Source organism: Micropterus dolomieu, linkage group LG23, assembly GCF_021292245.1.
Source record: "Micropterus dolomieu isolate WLL.071019.BEF.003 ecotype Adirondacks linkage group LG23, ASM2129224v1, whole genome shotgun sequence".
Taxonomy (NCBI): Eukaryota; Metazoa; Chordata; class Actinopteri; order Centrarchiformes; family Centrarchidae; genus Micropterus; species Micropterus dolomieu.
In genome coordinates this window covers 22,110,390-22,134,118 of record NC_060172.1, presented here as the reverse complement: position 1 = coordinate 22,134,118, position 23,729 = coordinate 22,110,390, and the positions used below count along the sequence as shown (strand labels likewise).

Below are 23,729 nucleotides of genomic sequence, written 5' to 3'. Positions count from 1 at the left end.
CCAGCATATGCTCTCACAAGGGGTCTGAGGATCTCATCTCGGTACCTAATGGCAGTCAGGCTACCTCTGGCGAGCACATGGAGGGCTGTGCGGCCCCCCAAAGAAATGCCACCCCACACCATTACTGACCCACCGCCAAACCGGTCATGCTGGAGGATGTTGCAGGCAGCAGAACGTTCTCCACGGCGTCTCCAGACTCTGTCACGTCTGTCACATGTGCTCAGTGTGAACCTGCTTTCATCTGTGAAGAGCACAGGGCGCCAGTGGCGAATTTGCCAATCTTGGTGTTCTCTGGCAAATGCCAAACGTCCTGCACGGTGTTGGGCTGTAAGCACAACCCCCACCTGTGGACGTCGGGCCCTCATACCACCCTCATGGAGTCTGTTTCTGACCGATTGAGCAGACACATGCACATTTGTGGCCTGCTGGAGGTCATTTTGCAGGGCTCTGGCAGTGCTCCTCCTGCTCCTCCTTGCACAAAGGCGGAGGTAGCGGTCATGCTGCTGGGTTGTTGCCCTCCTACGGTCTCCTGATGTACTGGCCTGTCTCCTGGTAGCGCCTCCATGATCTGGACACTACGCTAACAGACACAGCAAACCTTCTTGCCACATATATATATCATCATATGTCATATATATATATATATATATATGACATATTAACTTCCAGTGCCCACTTTTAAGTCATGATATAACCTATAATTATGACAGTTGTGATATTTTAGCAACTCACACATTCAGTCGGTCCACTGTTGTCTGCCACACTCACAGGCTATTACTGTGCCACTGTTATTCATTTATTTATTTTTTTACGTTAAATGCTTTTATACCACTCACAATGTGTAAAGTACGGTGCACGCGTCTTCTTCTCCAATTATGAAACCTAACAACTACAAACTACGTGCTACCATATTGCCAAAGTATAGTATTTTAATGCAGGCTAATGAAAAATGTGCAAAACACATACATAAGAACATGGAATAACATGGATCTGCGTGACCGTTGACTGAACAGATAAGGCACCAGGATTAACTAAGCCTGGCTGTTAGCCTGGTCTGGAGCAGGCTAGCTGCACAGAATAAATCACCATGGTAACTTATGTGCTACTGCTTTTTCCTGAAATCGAGGCAAGGCTAAATTCAGCCAGGTGTATCTGAAAAATCCCAGCTTTATCCACTATCTTAGTTTTGTGAAACAGCCCTCTGCTCATATGAACTTGTTTCACTTATGAGTCACTGGGTGGATTGTTTTCTGTCAAACTGACCGTAAGTATGTCTGAAGTCATCATTTTGAAACGTTAAACGTCTGGTGTTATCATTAGTTCATTAGGTCTCATCCAGTGACTCCATGCACCTCATGGCCTGGTGTGTGTAGGCTACACGTCATCAGTCCATTAGCTCATCAGACTGACCTGCTGCTAAGAAATTCATCACCTGGTACCTGGATAAACAAAAGTGTTTGTGCTGGAAAGAACTGAACCCTTTGTGACACTGATGTAACAGTAAACAAAAGCAATTAAATAATGTGATTACACTTAAATTCCAGACTTTAATAAATTATAGGCCTATATTTCCAGACACACACACACACACACAGACACACACACACACACACACACACACACACACACACACACACACACTACTGGATGCGATTAAGGATGGAGAACTCATCAACATTTCTGAGATTCTAGAGATGTGATTGAATTAGAAAGTCTGTAAAAGTAAGAGACATTATTATGACTATTTTTGACATTTATTAATTTATACTGTAAATAAATTTTCATTTTTTACAGCCAAAGATGAGCAGAGTGGCATGTCACAGCAGTCTGAGGTGAGGAGGTGTGACAAACACTTGTGTGCACGTGTAAGCTGATGAAGGCTATCACTCAGAAGCCAGGTTTGGTTGTCCGGACGAGGCCGCTGTCAGCCTGCCAGCACACCTGGGGTTTCTGATGGGCCAGCCCGGGTAAGTCTCTTTTTGGACCGTGCTAAAATCGATCCTGTGAGCCAAAACACACACAGACACTGGTGAGCTGCTCTCTACATTAAGCTATTGCAGGCTGTGATACTGACAAACTCGCTCTCACCTGAAGGCGGGGTTGATGCCGATGTTGTCCGGTTGTGGGAGGGCAGGTGTTCGCCTCCTGCGGCAGGAGGACGGAGGAGGGAAATCCTTCTGATACTGAGACTGCATCCCTGTTGTATCTTGTTCATTTTTCACTGCAGTCGTTCTCGTCTGACCACAGATTCCTCCTTGTTCGTCCTCCCCTGGTCCCCCGTCCCTGCTGCTGTTTCCTCCTCCTGTTTGTCTCGAGGACGTGGGAGGAGAACGATGGGACTCCTGCTTTGTGTTCTGGGTGACACGGTCTCCTGAGAGGTAATCATAACATTTGTATGGGTTTAATTTCATACACAGTAATGAAGTATGCCATGAAACATCCCTTCTTTCTGTCTAAAACATAAAATATGTTCTATAAGTGTCTGCTGTCCTAAATATGAGAGAACCATCTTACACTGTGATACTAGTATTTTTTATTCAGATAAATGTTCTGTTTTGAATTAATAATAATATTATTATTATTATATTATATTATACATTGTAATTATGACCTAAATGCCACATCTTAATAACAATTTCAGACTTTATAATAAGACAGCTGCTACAGCATCATTAGTTCCAGCCAGTACTTTGCTAGCAATGTTTAGCAAATAATTAAAATGTATTTGGGTCAGTAAAATCCAAATTAGCTTTCCTTCTTGATGTACAAGAAACAGCATCTTTACATTTAACCGTATTTGGAAGTTTTACTTTATTACTGTATTATTATTATTTCAGTGTAATGACAGTGTAGTAATTATATTGCAGTATGAATGATTAAACCTTTAAATGAAATAAAAAACTCATAAATCACTTTCCGAATCTCCACCCTCGCACACACACAGCCCAAACCTTTTCCAAAACAAATAAAAACACATATATCCAAGAACCGCAACACACTGAGACACTGAGTTTACTCCCAAGGTTGAGAAAAACTGCAGACCTTTGCCTCTGTCTTGTTGTGGGACGGGTCTAAAGCAGAAAGCTTCTCGCGATGTGGTCTCCATTTTAGCAGGAGTGTCTGGGTAGAGGAGAAATCCTGGGGAAGTCAGGACCATAACAGAGAGGGTAAAAAGTGCCTGATTATAGGAAAACAACAGTTTTCTAGTTTTAAATGTATATACTCAAAGTACTGTGCATGGTTAAAATTTGTTTTGTGAAATTTAGTTATTGTTGTTCTCATAATACTTTCTGTTTTAGCAAACTACTTTGGAGTAATTCCAGTTAACACATCACAGCTGGACTAACTCCACTTAACATTTGCTCAAATACTTCCAATCAGGAATTTTTTATTATAGTGTTTGAGTTGGAAATCTCCCCAAGTCAAAAGGCTATCCTTGTTTAAATCATAAGGGTCAGTGGGGTCAATCTTGGCTCATTTAGGTCCCTTTACTTTAAATGCAGCAAAAAAAATTATAGTAATGAAGCACATAATAATTAAACAACTACATTTCATGAAAACAGAATCATTTGGCTCCATTAAAGTTGACAGTGATTAATCTCAGAACATCAGGAACACTATCTGATGGGACAGACGAGCAGCAAACCTTCACCTGCCACCGTCGGTGGTTCCCCTCTGTAAGGTCGACTAGGCAGAAATAATTCATGGTAGCGACTGGGGTGTCGTAGGTTGGCATTTCTGATGAACATTTTGTCTGTTGCCTCCTGACTGTGCCGTTGGCTCACTGGCATCACCAGCAGCTCTGTCTCTTTTGGTTTCTGGCACAACAAATTCTGTAAAAGTGACCAGAGGTTTAGTGTATTGACTAGCAGTAGAGCGAGAAACAGTTGCACAGCATGGATTAAAACATCACAATGTGTGTGCATTTCAAATAACAACCAGTATAAAGCCTTAAAACAGACATGCAGAGATTATATATATTTTTAGATTAGATATTATTTACTGTGTTGCTTACCTTACATGTAGAAAAAAACACAGGTTGTGGTATTTCTGCAGTTTTCCCCTATACTGTCTTCATTTCTATGGCTGTGTACAGTGCTACTTAAAGCTTGTTTACTGCAGTAGTCATGGTGTTCCATTATTCTCCAGTGAGTGACAGACATAGTAGTTACCAACTGAGACAATACAGCAGATGGGCCACCAACAGAGAGTGGAAACTTTACAGTGGCTGCTTGGACAGAGGGTTTTAAAGGGGGACATGGTCCAGTATGAAAGCTTCTGAAATATGGCACTAAGAAACTTCAGAAAGCTAGAACTGTTGACCTGGGCCTTTTCCCGAAGTCTAAACTGTTATGTCTTGCATCAGTGAGATTGCATGACTAAGCTAAGCATAATGATGATAAAATACTTTTGACTGAAGTTGTGTTTAGTCAAAAAAAGAAAAAGAAGAGAAGAGAAGAAACCATGTTGTCTTTTCAGTGGTTGCCCCAGAGCATTTGGCCTGCACTCAGCAATGCACTGTGCCTCCCAGTGCTCAGCGGGCATAAATCCCAACTGTATTTTTTCACATTACAGGGCCTGTTTTGGCCTGTAACCTTTCAGTAGGGAACCTTATACTTGTACATAAATCATTTCACTTAATGCGTTTTAAGGTATTCTGTGTGTGGAAATTACATTCACAATTTAGGTATCCACTGAATCTCACTGCACAAGATAAATAAAACCTACATAATAATCTAAACTTGCATTTGAGAGCTACATGTTTTCTTTGACAGTTATTTATATGAAAGTGTATACTGTTATCACTTCAGGGAAACACACTGTTGCACTCCTATTTATATCTTTATTATTTTTTATAATTGTCCTGGACATTTTTTCCACCCTCTCCAACTTACACTTTGTAAAAGAAACCTAATTCAAAGTTCAACATGTTCAGCTTATTTGGGTGATGTGTGCTTCTATTCAAAACTTTGATATCTTTTACACTTTTTATAAAACGTTCTTAACATAGAAATGAATCAGGAGTCATAATTCATGGGATGCCTCAATTGTTTTTGTAGTGCTTACACTTAAGTTGTACTCTTAACTCACAGCTGAACTGACTGACTAGGATTTGCTTTTCATCTGACCCATCCTTCTTATATCACCCAGCATTCAACTGACATTTCACTTATTTTTAGCTCTTACACTGCGACTGACTCTTAATTTCCAATAATAAGCACTTTCACTTTAGCTGGCACTGACACTTGCACTTTCAAGCTCTTTGAGACCTTACAGTGCCTCAACTTAATTGCTTTAATATCTTCAACTTCAACTATTACTGCAACACAAAGATAGATTAGATTTAGATCAAACTGTTGATCTTAGCAGCTTTAAAATAGCATATATAAATAAATAAGCAATAAAAGGATTGCATAAAATAATAAAATGAAGCACTAAAACATACATTCAAATGAAAGACAATAATAGCATTAAAACTAACTGGTCCCGCAGCTTAGATAAAGTGCATTCAGTGTGTATTTACAGTTTGCTTGGCATTGGCATGTGAGTAATCACATGATAGCTGCATGTCCACAGCTCTTGAGAATGTTCTTTAGACGATGTATCCTTTTCATAATGACACTGAGCCTGCCTGAGGGAAGTTAAACATATTAAAATAGGCCTTCATGTCAAAGACATAAAAATTTCTAAAAACATAATATTTTAATAATGGATTATTATTTAATTAATTATTATTAATACTGTTGTTGATGCAGTCCCGATTATTATTATTATTATTATGAAGACTTTGGCAAACTTTGCACTGATTACAGCAGCGCCAGCAGGAGTCTCCCGTTCCCATAGTAACAAGCCTTCACTGAGAGCCGTATGTAGAAAGAGTTAGCAACACAATTTTTTGCAGTACTCTTTGATTCGTCCAAAATTAAGCTCAGTTTCTCTCTTTCCGTGTTTTCTGTATCGATCAAGAAGTTTTCAAGAAGTCAAAGAGACGTTATTATTTCTAAAAGGTCAGAGAAGCAGCGTAATGCTCGTCGTGTGGCCTAGTCTAACTCTCTCTGTCAGAGGCTCTGCTGTCTTTTAGTGTCCGGAAGTTCTGAGGGAAGAATCTGAGAAAGGCATGAAAAAAAGCGAACTGTAGTACACTTCTGACCAGTTTTCTCCGAGCACACTGAAACAGCGTTTTCTCTTGTAAATCTCACCGAGCGGGCAGAGAACGCGTCTTACTTTTAGCCGTCTTATAAACTATCCGTGCTCATACATTTATCGATGGGTCTGCCGACGTTGGAGTTTAGCGACTCTTTCCTGGACAGTCCAGAGTTCAGAGACCGGCTGCAGTGTCATGAGATAGAGCTGGAGCGCACCAACAGGTTTATAAAAGACCTGATCAAAGATGGAAACATGCTCGTATCTGCACTCAAAAGTAAGCACACGCTAATTAATAACTTATTTTCGGGGCAAAAGTGCGTAAATTACTGCACCGCTTGCACAGTCTGCTGCCTGATAACAGAGGTACAAAGCAAGGCCATCAACTCAAACAGAGCCAGCGTTGTTTAGCCCATATTAGACTAGTCAATAGTTTATTACACTGAATGGAAGTTTTTGTATGGGTTATAGTGTAGATAACGTGACTTCACTTATCTTACCATGTCTTAGTCTGCTTTTAGATGCTATTTTGCACTATAGAGAAGAGTTGTGTAAGCTAGAGATCAGTGTAATAAATTTCATTTGCTATTAATAATTGCATGTCCTCCTGATGCCACTTAAGTAGGTGTAACATAAAGAGGACACAAGATCAAATGTGTCCATTTTCAATCAAAACTGAGATATTTCATTAAATCAATTTGTGATTTGAGTCAGCTTTACACTGAGGTATCTGTCACATAATGGTTCTGGTATAACACAAAGCAAGGCTGGATGACCAAGGGGGCAAACTTGTGCTAGTATCCACTAGGGCTGCATCTGCCATTTTTTTTTCATTATCAGTTAATCTGTAGGTTATTGTTATGAGTAATCCAAAAAGATTCAGAAAGCACGCTGTTTGTCAGAGGCCAAGGTGACCTCTTCAGAATGCTTTTTTTGTCTGACTAATTGTACAAACCCCAGAAATAGTCAATTTACAATAATCTAAAACAGACAAAAGTGGCAAATCCTTACATTTTGAGAGGCACGAAACAGAAAATGCAGGCCAAAAGCATTTATAATTAACTTGAATGATTAATCAATCATAAACATTGCTGACTTGACTATAGTTTCAGCTATATTGTCAGCTGACATGATAATGTCCTTTTAGAGGTTGCTGCTTTATGACCTGATCCACGTCTTAAGAAGGGTCCTTGTGTCAAAATGTACTTTTAAGACTGTTATTATTATTACTGCATGTAGCATAATCCTGAATTAATGAAATAAGGTTGTAATAGCGTTGTAATCACCATATATTAATATTCTGATTTGCTGATGACTACTCTCATAAAGCAGATACCTCCCATTTGTTTGGAATTTCTTTTGATCACGTCAGACACACTACGCTTTGTGGCTGCCTGTGATTTCATTGGCTCACCTGCTGGTTGAGGTAATCAGTGTGACCAGTGTTGCTGCCTGCCGTGCACACCCAGACGATGCTGAGTGTGTTCGACTGTTCTGTGACCACACGGGGGGTGAAACAACATAATCACAGCATTGTTTACGTTAACAGGTCAGACTGTGTACAGAACAATGGCATATCAGTCACCAGAGACGCCACGAAATGATATTATCACGATACGATGCTGTTGCTCATTCGTGGTGTGCTAGCATTTGTTACCTTTGCTGACTGGATGTTCTTTTCCAAGTGAAAGGCCTTTTCACAGTGTCTTCATCTCACAACAGTATTTTCAGTGCAGCAAATGGGATTTTTTAGACTGAAAAACATCATAAAAATAAGTGAAACACATTAAAGTTCTGCAGGCAGCAAACCACAAACTCTTTACATTACTACAGCACTAAACATGCAGGGTACAGTATATGGACTGCTGTACATTAACATATTCAAACACAAATGTCTTCCCATTGTGCCCAATATTTTTCTTTTCTGCGATTTATATTGCGATAAGAAAAATACAGGAATTTTCACCGGATGACTTCAAATGCTCTATTTGAAATGAAATAAGCATCCTAGAATTATTGGGTGACTTGGTAGGTCTGAAGGCTTTTTGAGTGCAAACTATCCTTTCTTGAGCATTAATGCAGTCAACATATTTTTTAACTAAATGATAAAAATAAATTAAAGAGCAGCTATACGTCAACCCCCTGAGTGCTTTACAAAAGTTTATTTTCTTTTGAGGTGGTTGAGCTTATTTGACTTGCTTGACATTGCATTCTTCTGCGATGTGACTATTGCACAAGGGCACATTGCGATGGCGATGCTAAAACGATATATAGTGCAGCCCTATTAAAAATACTGATCTAGTTGTTCTGAAGTGTTAAATACTTTTATGAAAAATCCTGTCAGTCAATTCAGTCCACATCTTTTAAATAACAATATGGATACAACCTAATTTTAGTTTCCAGCAAGGGATAAAGCTGTGCCTTTGTCTTTCTTGCACTGAACCTGACCACAGTTTGTTTTTTCCTGATCTCCAGGCAGTAATCAGGTATTTAACTGCCAGTAAATGACATTTAAATGGTTTTATCACCAGTGTATAATGCAGTGGTGCAGCTGAAGTAGTGCCTTACAGCAGCTGGCATGTAGACCAGTGTTATGTGTCTGTGTGAGAGGGAGAATGCAGCCTTGTGGTGCCAAGTGTTCAATCATTAGAGAATAAAAGGTGGTATTAAACTCTGTTATTGCTGTGGTGTTTGGACACATAAATAAAGTTCTCTGAGACTAAGGCTGTCAAGTAGAGTTTCTTGCAGGGTGCGGCAGTTTGTTTACATTAGACTTTGACACCTCATGTCTTGGCAGTGGATGCTATGTGAGAGTCTCGTAGAAAAATACAGTAATAGTTTATTGAAGAAAGGAATAAGTGATGCTGCTTGTAGCTTGTAGGGGAATGTGAGCTTTACATTGTGTTTGATTGAGTAATGGCAGCATGCAAACTCATGCCAAGACCATTCTTGTGCATAACATGAAATACTAGTGAAGTTTTATTAGTCATAACAAAGGAATGGCAGTAATTATATTGTTGTACCTGCTTTTAAGTAATTAATTGAACGTCTCTGTCTTTCTCAGGTCTTTCTCTCGCTGTTCAACGGTTCTCTCAGTCTCTACAGGAGTTCCAGCTTGAATGTATTGGAGATGCTGAGACTGACGATGAGATCAATATAGGTGAGATGAAACTGCCCCTGATGATCCAGAAAACTGGTAGCTGATACAGCCAAGCATGTAAAATATGATCCACATTTGAGGTGTATATTTTCTTTTGCAGCTCAGTCCTTGAAGGAGTTCTCTCAGCTCTTGAGCACCATGGAAGAGGAGAGAAAACGGCTGGTAAGAAAACCTGTGTGTGTGTGTGTGTGTGTGTGTGTGAGAGAGAGAGAGGGAGATGGAGAGAGAAAACCAAAATGCAGGTCTTTTATGCTGTACGCTTTTTAAAATAAACTAAGGAAAGTTTCAAAATTGAGGGCATTGACCTTGAAAAGTGGCCATTTTAAGTGAAGTTAAAACGAAGGGCTGACAGTATACAGTGGTAGGTACAGTGTGATCAGCACTTTAAAGCTTTGTTCTAATTAATTAATAAGATTTAGGAGTCTAGACTTTTTCTTTAGATATTTCTGTCTATTTTAAAACAATTGCTCTAACAACAACTTTGAATTGATATTAACAAAATTTATTCTTAGACTCTTTGTCTTTCTTTGTCTCTGTCTCTGTACAATATCCTTCTCTGCATAATTGACCTAAATAAACTGGTTGTGATTCACACATGTTTATTCAGTCAGGAAGTAAAACCACAGACCTCTAGGGACTTTCATAGACCATTAGACCAAAAGCCCCTTCTAAACCATATTGTTATCACCATAGTCCAATTGTTTCCTTTGGCTGTCCACCAACTGTGTTGCACTCTCACTATTTCTGTTTCACTTCAAGTGCAACTTTGCCGACGTCACCGGCATTTCAATCTTTGTCAGGCACCTTCACTTGATGTACCACGCTGACTTCGTCCCATAGTGGGTTTTCCCACAAGTCTGATTCACTCATTTGTTGTGAAAACGTTGTACCTGCGGCAGTGACGTTGTTACCTTACAGACTCTCCATCAACCAGAGGCCTTAGTGTGGGAGTGATTGGAGTCTGGCACAGTCTGTGCGTAGGAAAACCTCCACTCATGTGCAGTGTGTATGCATAGTACACTGCTGTACCTTATGCATAGCTCTGTGTATGTGTGTGTGTGTGTGTGTGTGTGTGTGTGTGTGTGTGTTTTTGTGGCTGTCTCCATGGTGTGGTTACAAAGGAACCATGTGGAACCTATTCTGCCATTTCCCCTGTGAGACTGTGAGCAGAGCCCGGACTGCCTGGGAAAGTCTATAAAAGGGTCCTGTGTGTGTGTGTGTGTGTGTGTGTGTGTTGGTTGGTCTGCTCTCTCTCTTCTTTCTTTCCTGCTTTCCTTCTTTCTGTCTGTGTTTGTGTCTGTATTTTATTTGTCTGCATTTCCACTCAAATGCTGCTCATAGGTCTGAACCTCTAATAATACTGTCATTATTGAGTTAAAAGGCCATTCCAGCAAATGGGAAATACCTACCTGTTGAACCTGAAAGGACTATTTTTTCAATTCAGCAACGCCCTTCAGTCCCTCAGTGTTCAGTTTCATCCTTCATGTTGTAATATATAGTGGAAAAAAGTGAACGTACAACGACAGCAGACCCTTTCTTTGGGTACTGGAGTGGAACTAAACTGAAGTTAGGTGAAAGTAAAGCCATGACGCGAGGCTGGGAAGCTATTTAAAATCTAATGCTTAAATCAACTAGAATGAAGAAAGCAAGACAATAATAGACTCATGACTAAAGAGGGCCACGACTTTCTCATAGATACTGTATTGTAGCAGTGGCAGATAAGCTGCTGTTCAGTCTGTAGGTTGGCAGACAGTTTGGCCCCGAGGATGTACTCTAATGAGTTTGGTGGTCCTCTGACATTATACCTGCTTTGCATCAGCATGTTAGCATTTTTGTTGTGGGCATGTTATCACTCTGATGTTAACATTGAGCTCAAAGCACCATGGTTTGCTAATCTAAGCTTCCAATACTCGATCAAATCAACATCAAATAGATTAAGTAAATCACAACAAATTTGTGAAGTTGGTGATAGATTAACATCATATTGATGTCTTCACTTGAAATATGTTCAACTAGAGAATCTAGTTGTATGATTGAATTTGCCCTTTTTCTTCTAAATTAAACAGAAATGTCAAGAAATGTGTCTTTTTAAGACACAAATGTCAGAAAAACAAAAGATAAGCATCTATTGAGCCATCAGATTTGACAAAACAAGTGAAACACTGAAGTCAGCACTGCAGCCCCCATGAAACAGGCTGTTGTCTTTTTGTTGCTGTTGCCTGGTGTTTACTGTTACGACTCGCTGAGGTGACTGCTGTATTTTTCCTGTTCCTCTGTTCCTCTCTCAGATCCAGAACGCTGATGATGTGTTGATCTCACCACTTGAAAGGTTTCGTAAGGAGCAGATTGGAGCTGTTAAGGTATATCTGCAGCTGTTAGAATCAGAGGGTAACTTGAAAGCTGAGTACATTATTAACACAAAGTAACTGAACCCATAAAGCTTGCCATGGCTTTTTTACATAATAGAACCACAGGTGATATTCAAACCCCAAAGTTCAGTTCATTAAACATGTTGCGTATATTAGTTATCTAACACTGTGGGTGGTGATCAGACAGATCATTCTGCTCTGGTCTAGTCCCAGTCAGTCTCTCAGTCAGCGGTCGGAGAATCCAGTTTGTTCAGATAAACGATGGATCACAGTCCAGTGTCAGTAACAAGGTCATGGGAACGGACGCTGGGAGGGAAGACAGGGAGCGCGTTACAGACAGCGAGATAGTGTCTCAGTGAAGCAGTATAAACACAAAGCAAGCCTGGTGTCTGGTTTCAGCAGCTGTCTCAAGTCTTCTTATTCCGTTTATCTAATTTTTGTTCTTGTCGCTCTCTCTGAGACTGAAATAACAGCAGAGATAGCAATATTATGCAGAAACCCACAGGGTTTAAAAAACAAAAACTGAACTGGCCACAGATATGACTAACCCTGAAAGTGAAATCACAGCTCATTTCTCAGTGTTGATCGAAGACTCTTCAGCCTGCAGAATGTAGCAGGAGTGTGTGAGCAGCACATCCTCACACTGATGTTGCTGAGCAGGAAAGTGTGGTTGGACATGTGGAGTTTGGAGCTGCAGCTGTTTTGGAAAATAGCTGATGTCCTAAATAGTTTGGCCGCGTCTCTTGATTTTGATTATTAATGGTCCCACCGCACTTCGTCATAGGTTTTTGGTCCCTCAAGGCTGGTTAGCTCATTCCTATAACCATCTGAACTTTTGTCACTTGGGAAAGATAAGACACACACTGCTGTGCCTGACAAAGCCACCAGCATGGCTGTAGACTCTTAGTCTTGTTGCTTTTATTTATTTACTTATTAGGTACACATTGATATTCCCCAAAGTAAAATATATAAAACATAATTTTGTCACTGGTATTGCTACTTGGGTATTGGCACTGGTATTTAAAGATTTTAACCCTTAGTGAAAAGGAAAGGGCGTGAGAATGCGAGATGTACAAAAGTAGTGTAAGTGTGACATTGTCTCTGTTAGATAAAAAAAGAGAATTTATATACCTTTAATAGCACATGTAAAAATTCATAAGTTTGCTTTTATCTATTACTCATATCCTCCTCACATCCCTGTCTCCCTCAGGAGGGAAAGAAGCAGTTTGACAAGGAGACAGAAAGGTACTACTCTGTTCTGGAGAAACACCTCAGCCTTTCCTCCAAAAAGAAGGAGTCACAGCTACACGAGGTAAACTGTCTGATTCCTAAAAATACACACCAAATGCCTCCCACATGTGTTAGGTAACATAAAGTACTGTATGTGTTTTGTTGTAGGCTGATTCACAGATGAGTAAGGACAGGCAGGTTTTTTATGATGCATCGCTGCAGTATGTCTTCAAGATCCAAGAAGTGCAGGAGAGAAAGAAGTTTGAATTTGTGGAGCCGGTGAGTTCATATACGTACATAATGATAATGTTTATATGTATGCAACTTTGTCACAATTGAAGTGTGTCATTCAATGCTGGGATCCGCATTTCATGTAATACATGAGGTTTTATCAGTATCAGCCTTTTTGCCTCCTGTGTCAAGTCACAGTTCCTTTAGATTTTTCTACGCTGCTGTGCCTTCACAGCTCTGGCCAAATTGCATACTTTCTTGTAGTACAGACTGCAGCTGCCCATTCAAACTGCGTACTGGCCGCAGCAGTATGAATAAAATTGGGACATACTCCTTTGTCATAACATTGCGCCTTTCGCCATCCCTCTTGTACATACTCATGCTGTGCCGGGGATTGTTGGACAGAATAGCCAGACAAGCAGGCTGCCTTGCATTCTGCAAAATTTGAACGCGATGTAGTAGGACATCCTGGTATTTTTTACATACTATGCATTGGGACATATAAAATCTTTTTCTGGCATACTAAATAGTATTGGAGTAGGGTTATTAGAATGCACCCACTGTCGCCAATAAACAGTATTTCATCACAGGAAAGTATGACTGACGAGTCTGTTTTGTGCAGCATGTAAACAATGATGTCAGCATCAAGTCATAATTGCAGCCAAGCTGGCAATGACCGTGTGTGCATACAGATACAATCGGGGAAAGACATCTAAGCAAGGCTCTGAAAAACACATATTACACACACTGTTTGGCTGTGATTAAAATGTTTTAATGATGGATATCAGTCAAGCCCGCTTCCTGTTGCTGTAGCGGCACTTCCTGCATGGAGATCTTTTCCGCCTGACAGAGAGGGAAACTCTTTGTTGTAAAGTAAACAACGGCAGCAAAACAAACAACAGGCAGAGTTCGGGGGGTTTTCTCCTCTAGCGGCTGTTCTGATTGATTGAGCAGATGACTGACAATCATTCTTTTGTACTCCTTTCATTATACTCTACACTCACAAGCTCTAAGCTAACATTTTCCCTCTGTTCTCCAGTTATTAGCCTTCCTGCAGGGTTTGTTTACATTCTACCACGAAGGATACGAGCTGGCCAGTGAGTTTGAACCCTACAAGCAGCAGCTTCAGTTCAACCTACAGAATGTAAGTGTGGATGTTTACTGCAGAGCTCTAGAGCAGGGGTTTTCAAAGCCTGAGACTGTTGTCCTCCCCTCAGACAAAGACTGGTAAAGGGTGCCCCTCAGCCCCCCTTACTTTACTTGCTTAGTTTTGCTCAATTCCTGGATGCCTATGGGATGATGATTATGTGATTTGATGCCATAGACACTCAACAATTGACCCAAGATAGTCTAATATTGCTGTTGACATAAGTTAAGACTATATAACACCAACCACATGAAAAAAGTCCACCCTAAGGTGGAAAGTTGAAAAAACAATAACATTCCCCTGAAACTACTTTATCTCTGGACTCACTCTTTGACCAGATCACACAGATTTAGGCTATTCTATGTGATTTCCTTCTGATAATGTAATATATTTTCACTTCTATTCACTGAGCCTTCCCTGAAACAGTTTGAAGCCTCCAGGGGAGGCCCGCCTGCCACTTGGACAACCTCTGCTCTACAGCCAATCTAGACCTAATACCACCTGTAAATAGTATCTTTATATAGTTTGTTATGGCTGTTCTACCTGCATCTTAAGGCATTAAGAGAAAGTATTTCACTGTCATTTCCGAATGCATCCGACAGCACCTGTCCTAAAGTGGAAACTTCTTTCAGCCGGAGTTTGAACGAGGCCTTGTCTAATTCACATATTTTACTGCCTCGACAGTTCACACTTTGTGTCTGCCAACTTCTGCCTCACTTTTCTCTGCATCCTGCACCTGATGCTAGGTGTGCTTGTTTTCCTTACCTTGCTGTCTTCAAAATAAAAGTGCTTAAGCCGCCTGTCAGAGCTAGATCACATGAATGATTTGTAATTGATGTTATTTGATATAATAATTTTTATTCAAGTAATATTCATACTGGTTGAAATGAACGGTTTGATAGTAGTCTATTTCACATCTTTGCTGAGTGAGAGTTTTGTATGAAAGGAATTAAATGCCTGTCCCATATATAGGCAGGGTCAACTTAGTGATTTTGGCAAATAAAGGCTTGGGCTATTAATCAAGGTATGTCCAATGTGCACAAATTCACAATCAGTCCTTTCAGTTGCCCCCCAATTTGTCCCTTAATGTCTAAATTAAAATGCAGTCTTACCTCTTTATAAGTTGAAGTACATCACTGTGGCAATCTCAAGGTTCAGGGTCTTAGATGTTTTTTCTTCTTTTGAATGAATACATGCAAATGAGAAATCAATGTACAGTAATAAAGCTACCTGTATTCAGACTTATAGCAGCATTCTCAGCTGTACTAAGTAACCACTCCCTGGCTAACCTTTTCAAATGTTTCATTTAAATATGTGTGCATGCCTATGTATGCCTTTTTTCAATGCAGTTTCTTATGTGTTTATATTTCAAAAAGGCTCGAAATAACTTTGAAAGTACGCGTGCTGAGGTTGAGAGGCTGATGAAGAGGATCCGGTCTGCAGAAGAAGACTTCAAAGCCCCCAGTTGCTTTACCATGGAAGGATATCTGTACATACAGGAGAAACGTGAGATACACAAAAATCGCATTTTTTCAGTCTCTTTCCCTCACTTATGCTGTGAAGAAAACCAAATGCCAGAATTGAAACACATACATGCACAAGTGCACCTGCAAGAAAATGTGTCGTGTAATACAGGTCCGTTGGGCAGTGTGTGGACCAGATACTACTGTACTTATGAAAAAAGCTCCAAGATGTTCACCATGAGCAACACAGAGGTCAGACCAGCCAGCAGACAGGTGAGCTGCTAGCACAGATGAACAACCACACTAATGTTGTTCAGTGTTTTAGCCCATTTTTTAAAAATCATGATACTGTCACGGCTGCTATGAGCGGAGCAACATGGGATGGACCCAAATGCAGATGATAAAGGCAGAGCAGATGCTGTTCAATGATTTATTAGAAAACAATATTTAATATATATAGGCAAAGACAGAGAGGCAGTCCTAAACAATAAACAAATGGCAATGGAAGGTCCTGGGGAGCCGGGAAAGTGGCTGAAGAGAAGGGACAGAGAGACAGGCTGTAACAGATACGCTTCATCACTGCTGACCATTTTCCAAACCATGCCATGGTTTCCTGCGTTCCACACAGGCATTTGATTCTGTTCTAGCCTTAAAATCCACAATGAAAATCGACTTACACAGATGTTAGTTACTTTATATTCATATGGTTATGTAGTTTTAAGCAGGGACTTTTTGTTATTATTGAATTTGACACAAATTGAAAAGTAGGATGTGAATAGTTCAGGGGCTAAACACCAATATGGTCCTAAAAGTATTAAGCAACCCAGTTTCTTTGAATCCTTACAAGACCTTAACTCCACATTTTGCGTGCATATTGCAAACATGTCTCTCTGTTAGCAGAACGGCGTGGTGAATGGCTCGCCGGAGATGTTCAAGCTGCGCTCGTGTGTCAGAAGGAAGAGGGATTCAATCGACAAACGCTTCTGCTTCGACATAGAGGTGGTGGAGAGGTGTGTCCAGTACACATGGCTACCTGTTGGATAAATACATGGAGATGTGGCTTCTGTTGGGGTTGTGCTCGGGTAAAATTATCTGTCTTTCTCTGCAGACATGGCGTCATCACCCTGCAGGCGCTCTCCGAGGCCAACAGGCGGCTGTGGATGGAGGCAATGGATGGAAAAGAGCCTGTAAGAATATATCCACCATTAAATAAATATTCTCGATGTTACAGTATCATCAGGAAGTAAATGAACATAGGGTAACTTTTTATTAGAAGGTATTGTTTGACTTGTCATACTGACACATACTTAAACATGGTTTCTGTCTTTGCTCAGATTTACACTCTGCCGTCTTTGCTCAGTAAAAAGGAGGAGAGTAAGTATCCTAATATATGTAATTTTTTATTTGCTTTTATTCAAAATATTATATTTATTGATATATATTAATATGTCCTGCAATGTAGCAGAAATGTAGGTAAAAATGTGAGTGTTTATTTTTACAGCTTTTCTTAATGTGGCGGGTCTCAACTTTGTGAAGAAGTGTATTGAGCTGATTGAATCAAGAGGTATTCCTCCTCCTTCAAATGTTAAACAATTCAAATGATCGTTTATTGAATGCATTGTTGATTTATCAATATGTTAACATGTCTGTATGCGTGTGTGTAGGGATTACCACCCTGGGTCTGTACAGGACAGGGGGAGTCAACTCAAAAGTGCAGCGGTTGATGACAAGTGTGTTTGGTAAGAAACGCCCTGCTTTCCTCTGTATGATGTTATTTTTCTGCACTGTGAATCGCAAGTGTGTATAAAAATCCATCACTGCAGATGAATCACTTATTATCTGCTTTCCTGTAGCATCCACAGCTCCCTCTGACATGCAGCTGGACACAGATGCATGGGACACCAAGACCATCACGAGCGGCCTAAAGAATTATTTCAGGTAACAAACAGTCCAAAGCCAAGTGTTTTTGAATAACGCATTCATCATGAATTATGAATTCATGATTTCTAATGTGCACACAGGTGTCTGGCAGAACCACTACTGACCTACAGACTGCATAAAGAATTTATCAAGGCTGCAAGTAAGATACCTTGCTGCCTCTTTCCAAACATGACCAAATATCATACAATGATGTCGTGCAGCAGAAACATATTATATCACCCTCTCACCACTGGATCCCTCCCTGTTTACTCTCTGTTTCACAGAGTATGATGACCAGATGTATAGAGTGAGAGCGATCCATGCTCTTGTGCACAAGCTACCAGAAAAAAACAGAACAATGTTGGACCTCTTAACCAACCACCTCCTCAAGTATGTACATATTAACACATGCTGCTTTTATTGTTCAGTGACTTGGGAATGTGCCTTCAGTTTTGAGAGCATATCATCTCATTTATTTAAAAATGCTTTAACCAGTGGTTTATGCAAATATGCGTTTAGCCAGGGGACATTTGCAGTGACAACTTCCTGTTTACAATTTTCTGACAATTAGGCAAGAATGTCAGCCTCACACCATGAAGCCCTTCTTGGCTTCAGTACAGTCGATTTGTCAACATTTAAAACACTGGCTTGTTGAAACAGTTGAAGAGTAAAATCCATCCATGAAATAATTGATAACAAGATAATTAATGCTAAACTTAAAGGCTGTGAATGCCTTTACAGATTGCGGTTAAAACGGACACCTTTTAAGAAATGTTTATTTGCTTTGAATAGAGAAACAGATCTCATGCAAAAATCTCATGAATAATTATGACTGAAGTATGCTGATAGCTAAACTAGCAGGAGAACATGTACTGAAACTTGGGTTGCAATTACTTTATGCAATATTTTACTCATTTTAGTTTCTAATGTATTTTAAACTTTATTGTAAAACTTATCTTCTCCTATTTCTGTGCTATACAATATATTAGGAATACATGTTCATTGTGTGCGTGTGTGTGCGTGTGCGTGTGTGCAGGGTGTCCTCTCACAGTGACCAGAACCTGATGACTGTGTCCAACCTGGGAATGATCTTCGGCCCCACATTGATGAGGTCACAGGAAGAGACAGTAGCCGCCATGATGAATATCAAGTTTCAAAACATTGTAGTGGAGATTATCATTGAAAACCACAACAAGGTACACTTACAAATCCACATACACACACACACACACACACATACATAATCATACACACCCCTGATAGACATGTTCAATGTATATTCCTGTCAGATTTTTGGTGAGGCCCCGGACCTTTCAGTGCCGTCGCCTCAGTCCTCTCGGGCGACTCCTCGTAGAAGCAAGGCCATCTGTCTGTCATCTGGAAAGCGGAAGGCCCGTCTCTACCCTCCTGCTCTCTGCCTGGCAGACAATGACAGTGAGTCTTAAATTGAGCTTAATAGCAGAAAGATTTTCAACAATCATGACATTAGTGGGCTCATTTTTTGCATATTCATTGTTTTGCAGTGCAGTGCCGTGCCAACTCTCATAACTCAGACATTAAAGCTTCGACCAAGCCCCTTAATGCACCAACATAGAGGAGTGTTTTTTTTAATCAGTCTGTGCACTAAACTGAGATTATAAAATGACATTGTCAAAAGAAGAAATTAAAAAAGACAAACTGTACACTTTGGAAAATACTGTAATGACTGTAATATATTACACTACTAATTTACTAATATTACTAATTTCTAGCATTGGGAAAGTCCTCAAAGCATTCAGCAATCCCTGAGCACTAGCCATTCAGTCTCTATATTTTGTGACTAATTGTCATTTCTCCCACCAGGCGACACATTCAGTAGCAGCCCCAGCACAACTCCGATGGGCAGCCAGGAGTCTCTGTCCTCACACTCCTCTGAAAAGAACGGATTGTCTCCGACCTCTCCTCCTTCCTCTCCTGCCGCCGAACAAATCTCGTCCTCCCCAGCACAGCTGTCTCCTCCTGCAGCCTCCTCCTGCTCCCCGTCCCACGACTCCTCAAACGGGAAGCATCAGAAACACTCGACAGACAGCGGCGCCTCCCCCCACCTCACGCCTTCCTCTTCCTGGACTTCCTCCCAGCCCACTCCGGCCCAGCAGACTTCCTCTGTGTCTTCCTCCACATCCTCTTTACTCTCTACAGAGAGGGCTCTCTCCGGCAAAGGAAACTCGACTGCCTCCTTGTCATCTGTTAAAGAGTCAAGATCTCCCTCCATAGCCTCCTTGTCCACCGCCTCCAGCCAGCACTGTTCAGAGGAGTGCGCCACCTCTCTGAGGGAGAGTCATCCTGTTCAGAGAGTGTCGTCTGTCTCCTCTCTGAAGAGCACTCATTCAGTGGATCCAAAAAATGCCCCCTCCACTGTCACAGAAACCAGGGTGACGGACTCTACCTCTCCTTCTCTGCAGAACAGACGAACTCACAGGATTGCCTCCTCCTCCTCTTCCTCCTCCTCTTCATTATTTCCCTACCAGCTTTCCACATCCTCCTCTCTCACCTCCTTACAGATCTCTGAGGGTGCGCACATCTCTGTAGCATAAAGTGTGATAAAAGTGTGAAAAGTGTCTGTCCGTTCCCTGTTTATGTTCAGTTCTCATTTCATGTGTTCCATCGCAGATTACAAAAGCTGTCATGGATCAGTACACAGTCTCATGTCGCTGGACCCACAAGAGGCAACACGCATACGTAAACCTTCACACATCCGCTGTGGCTCTGATCTGACCGCGAAACACTCTGCAGCCACCACATCCAGCAACGGTTACCAGAAGCCTGGATCACTGTGAGTGACCGTCTGTAAAATAGATTTTATCATACAGCATTTACTTTGTGCTTCAGCCTTTGACTCTGAGAAGGAAAATAGATCTCAGTCCATGGTTAGTTTCGCCCAGGAGAAAACAAAATCACCTGGCGGACTAAAGAAATCAGTTTTCTCCTGGCCTCAACTACCTATGGATGAAATTCTGAAACTTTCATTACCACTGTTTCGGTTTTACTGAAACTTAAAGGTATGACTAATGCTGGCAGTGAAAACTGCATATTAAAAAACATATTTGATGAGAGTGACACTTTAAGGTAAGGTTAAAGTTTTACACAGTAATTCAACTGGTATGATAACATAAATCAGTCATTCTTTGTGAATCGTTCTGGTTGGCTTAATATCAACGGGAGATTTTTGTTAAATGTAATTTTGACAGATTTTTAGATTCCACAAATTGTTTCTTATTTGTGATTGGCTCAAGACCTGCCTGAATTATTTAAGAAGAAAACATTTTAGCTGTTAAGTTTTTAAATGCTGACAGTGGGTTTGAGAAACGTACATACTCTCTCTCAGTGATAACGGTAACTTTTCTCAGGAAATGTATTCAGAGCAATTTTGTGTTTGTGTGTTACAGATTATCAGTCACACCACCACAGCGTGAGAGCTCAGTATTCTCCTCAGCATTAGACATATCAGGAAGGTATGCTGATTTTCAGGTTGTTTGTGTCACAGTCTTCCTTAACTCACTTCCTTTTTACCGATTCAACTTTTATTTTCTTAGGGAAGCAAAAGCTCTGTACTCCTGTGAGGCAGAGCACAGCCATGAGCTCAGTTTTCCTCAGGGGGCGCTGTTCTCAAATGGTAAGAAACCCACTCACAAATGGCCCCATTTACACCTGGTATTATCATGTGATCTGTATGTGGCTAAGTTATGTGTATATTAATATCTGATCCATGGCTCTTCTCATTTCCACCTGGTATTAAAAGGCTCATTATCTCTATTGTGCCTGGGGTGGGGTTGTCTTTTTTCTTAAGAATGTAGACTCGATGTGTGGATTGCATTTCCACCTGACTGATATCCGATCACAATGACTGACCAACTTCAAATATGGTCTGGATAATCTGATCGCATTCCCATCCCACTGCATTTTTCCAGACAATGTAACCATGTACAGATCACATTTTAACATCATTCTCTATGTAATGCAAAATTGTAATTAATCAGTTTTCTGATCAACTAAATTAAGTGACTAATCAACTTGTTTAGCACTAAAACTATTTTAGTGCCAAACAACTATTTTTTTATTCCTTAATAATAACCTATTGTTTCAGAACTTTCGGTTTTCTCAATGTTTCCCTCAAAATGTTCTGTTACTTTAAAGTTAGGTGCTAAAACTGGGTTAGGCAATTCATTTGTTTTATTTGTTGAAATTCTCTTTACATCCCAACAGCAATCAATAAATCAAATGCTCTTACACACAAATGAAAAAAATCCAGTATCTGTGGCTGTTGCAGGACTGTAATAAGCACACCAGTCATTTTATTCAGTTTGAATGAAATGATTGGCTGGTCTACCGGTCTGTCTACCTGCCTACCAGCATCCACTCTGCCCATGCTTTCATTGTGTATGAGTACAGGGGGTGGGATTTCTTTTCAGGTGGATACTTTCAAAATCTGGCCGTCTCTTACTGGTTTCTCCAAGGTTACCTACGCTTTCATTGATTTGTTCCAAGGATTCTCAGAAAAATACAAAATGGTTATGTTTTCATAGTTTATGGCTTTATTTTTAACACATTTCCCGTAATTCGTTTTGAAATATTTTCATGTTTGGAAACTTCATTTAATATGTAAAGGCTCTCCTTGTGTTGACTTGCTGAGTTGAGTTGTTTGTGTCTGCAGTGTACCCGTCTGTGGAACCAGGCTGGCTTCAGGCAACGTACAACGGCAAAACAGGCCTCATACCTGAAAACTACATCACCTACATGTGACGTCTTAACACAACGATCTAACTTCAGGGATCTACAGTGCATAGAGAAATGCTGCGTTCTAGACTGCTCACAACTCAGAAATGTCCGACTTCCGACCTCAAAGCGTTGCAGGTGCATGCTGGTGACTGGACACCAAAAGTGAGCGAAAAACATGGCTTTGTACACACAATTGAACCCTCAGCAGTGCCTTTGGTGTTAATTATAAGGATGGCTGTTCTAATGAAAACAAGCGATATACGTTAACCATTTACAATGTGTGCTTCCATGGGAGCTGCATGTGACGTCATTCAGCTGCTTCTCGTGAAGTCAGGGTACATATTTTTTCTCAGAGTTAACAAGTAGGAATTCCGACTTCAAGTGGCATTCCATGGTACTTTTTCTAGTTGGAAGTCGGAAATTTCTGAGTTCCCAGCAGTCTGGAACGCAGCATGATACTCTGTGCTGCTGATCAAAGATATAATATATTTATCATGTAACTGTGACTGTTATCACTGAACTACTGGGGCTGGATATGGATGTAGTACTGAATGTATATCTGAGTACCATATGTGGACTATGTTATTTGTTATTAACCAGTTTATAAGTAAAGGTAAAATCTGACTTTTTCTCCATTCAAACACCAGCTCCTCTTTTATGTTTGTGTTCAGCTGTCTTCCTGCAATTCTCAGAATGCTATAAATACATGATATGTGTCAACAAGGTACATGGAAATAATCTTGGTAATTTATATGTTTGTACATAATCATATTAATGTTATAGCTGTGTGTCCAGACTAGAGATGAAGTGTTCACACCTCTGAGCCTGAAACAGTATAAACTGGTGATCCAAGGCTGAATCCTGCCTTGACACCTTCCTTCTACTGTCACTTTTCATGCTGTCTAAATAAATACTTGTACCAGTTTGTATATGTAGATTCAGTTTGTGTTTGTAATTATTCTGTTTTTCTTGAGGAAAATGCATAATAAACAGTTTTCACTAGAGATGTCCCTGTAATTCCACATGCCACTGTGTAAAACAACCCTGGCTGATTTATTAAATCATTCTTTAGATTCCAAATATGGGGGTGTTGGCAAGCTACAGCCTTTTTTTGTACTTAAGAAAAGTATTCTCATTAATTACTAATGCATCCATGTATGCGAATGTTGTTAAAATGATTACAATGGACTGTATTTTTGGTAGGTGAAGGAGGAAGAAATGGTCTGATAATCTTTAAAATAACAATTAGAAGTTATCCAGATTATATGATTTCTTTGTTGGTTTTTATTTTTCATGAATTATTAAAAAAG

The 23,729-nt window shown here is 40.3% G+C and overlaps 2 protein-coding genes and 1 long non-coding RNA gene across 5 annotated transcripts; 2 read left to right on the top strand and 1 right to left on the bottom strand.

Moving 5' to 3' along the window:
• Positions 1 to 1,131: 1,131 nt before the first annotated feature.
• On the top strand, positions 1,132 to 2,360 carry LOC123963876. Its single transcript, XR_006823273.1, has 3 exons — positions 1,132 to 1,264; positions 1,795 to 1,967; positions 2,248 to 2,360. It is a non-coding gene; the product is annotated as an uncharacterized LOC123963876 (long non-coding RNA).
• Positions 1,768 to 4,107, bottom strand: si:dkeyp-69c1.9. 2 transcript variants are annotated; one of them, XM_046040963.1, is made up of 5 exons: positions 4,016 to 4,107; positions 3,647 to 3,833; positions 3,043 to 3,138; positions 2,089 to 2,371; positions 1,768 to 2,001 (listed from the first exon to the last, which is right to left on the bottom strand). In XM_046040963.1, exons 2-5 carry the CDS (start codon positions 3,789 to 3,791, stop codon positions 1,884 to 1,886), a joined length of 642 nt encoding a protein of 213 aa, XP_045896919.1. In that variant the 5' UTR covers positions 3,792 to 3,833; positions 4,016 to 4,107; the 3' UTR covers positions 1,768 to 1,883. The 2 variants fall into 2 exon arrangements, with proteins under 2 accessions (XP_045896919.1, XP_045896920.1); XM_046040964.1 differs by having other exon boundaries at positions 3,653 to 3,833.
• Positions 4,108 to 6,006: 1,899 nt separating this feature from the next.
• LOC123962843 (rho GTPase-activating protein 42-like) lies at positions 6,007 to 23,688 on the top strand. 2 transcript variants are annotated; one of them, XM_046039244.1, is made up of 24 exons: positions 6,007 to 6,421; positions 9,209 to 9,304; positions 9,405 to 9,466; positions 11,593 to 11,664; positions 12,884 to 12,985; positions 13,072 to 13,182; positions 14,174 to 14,278; positions 15,658 to 15,787; positions 15,917 to 16,017; positions 16,642 to 16,754; positions 16,853 to 16,931; positions 17,079 to 17,118; positions 17,246 to 17,308; positions 17,409 to 17,483; positions 17,598 to 17,682; positions 17,766 to 17,824; positions 17,949 to 18,054; positions 18,701 to 18,860; positions 18,954 to 19,098; positions 19,507 to 20,214; positions 20,314 to 20,476; positions 21,090 to 21,155; positions 21,237 to 21,316; positions 22,355 to 23,688. In XM_046039244.1, exons 1-24 carry the CDS (start codon positions 6,268 to 6,270, stop codon positions 22,441 to 22,443), a joined length of 2,964 nt encoding a protein of 987 aa, XP_045895200.1. In that variant the 5' UTR covers positions 6,007 to 6,267; the 3' UTR covers positions 22,444 to 23,688. The 2 variants fall into 2 exon arrangements, with proteins under 2 accessions (XP_045895200.1, XP_045895201.1); XM_046039245.1 differs by having other exon boundaries at positions 6,008 to 6,421; positions 16,645 to 16,754.
• The last annotated feature ends 41 nt before the right edge of the window (positions 23,689 to 23,729 follow it).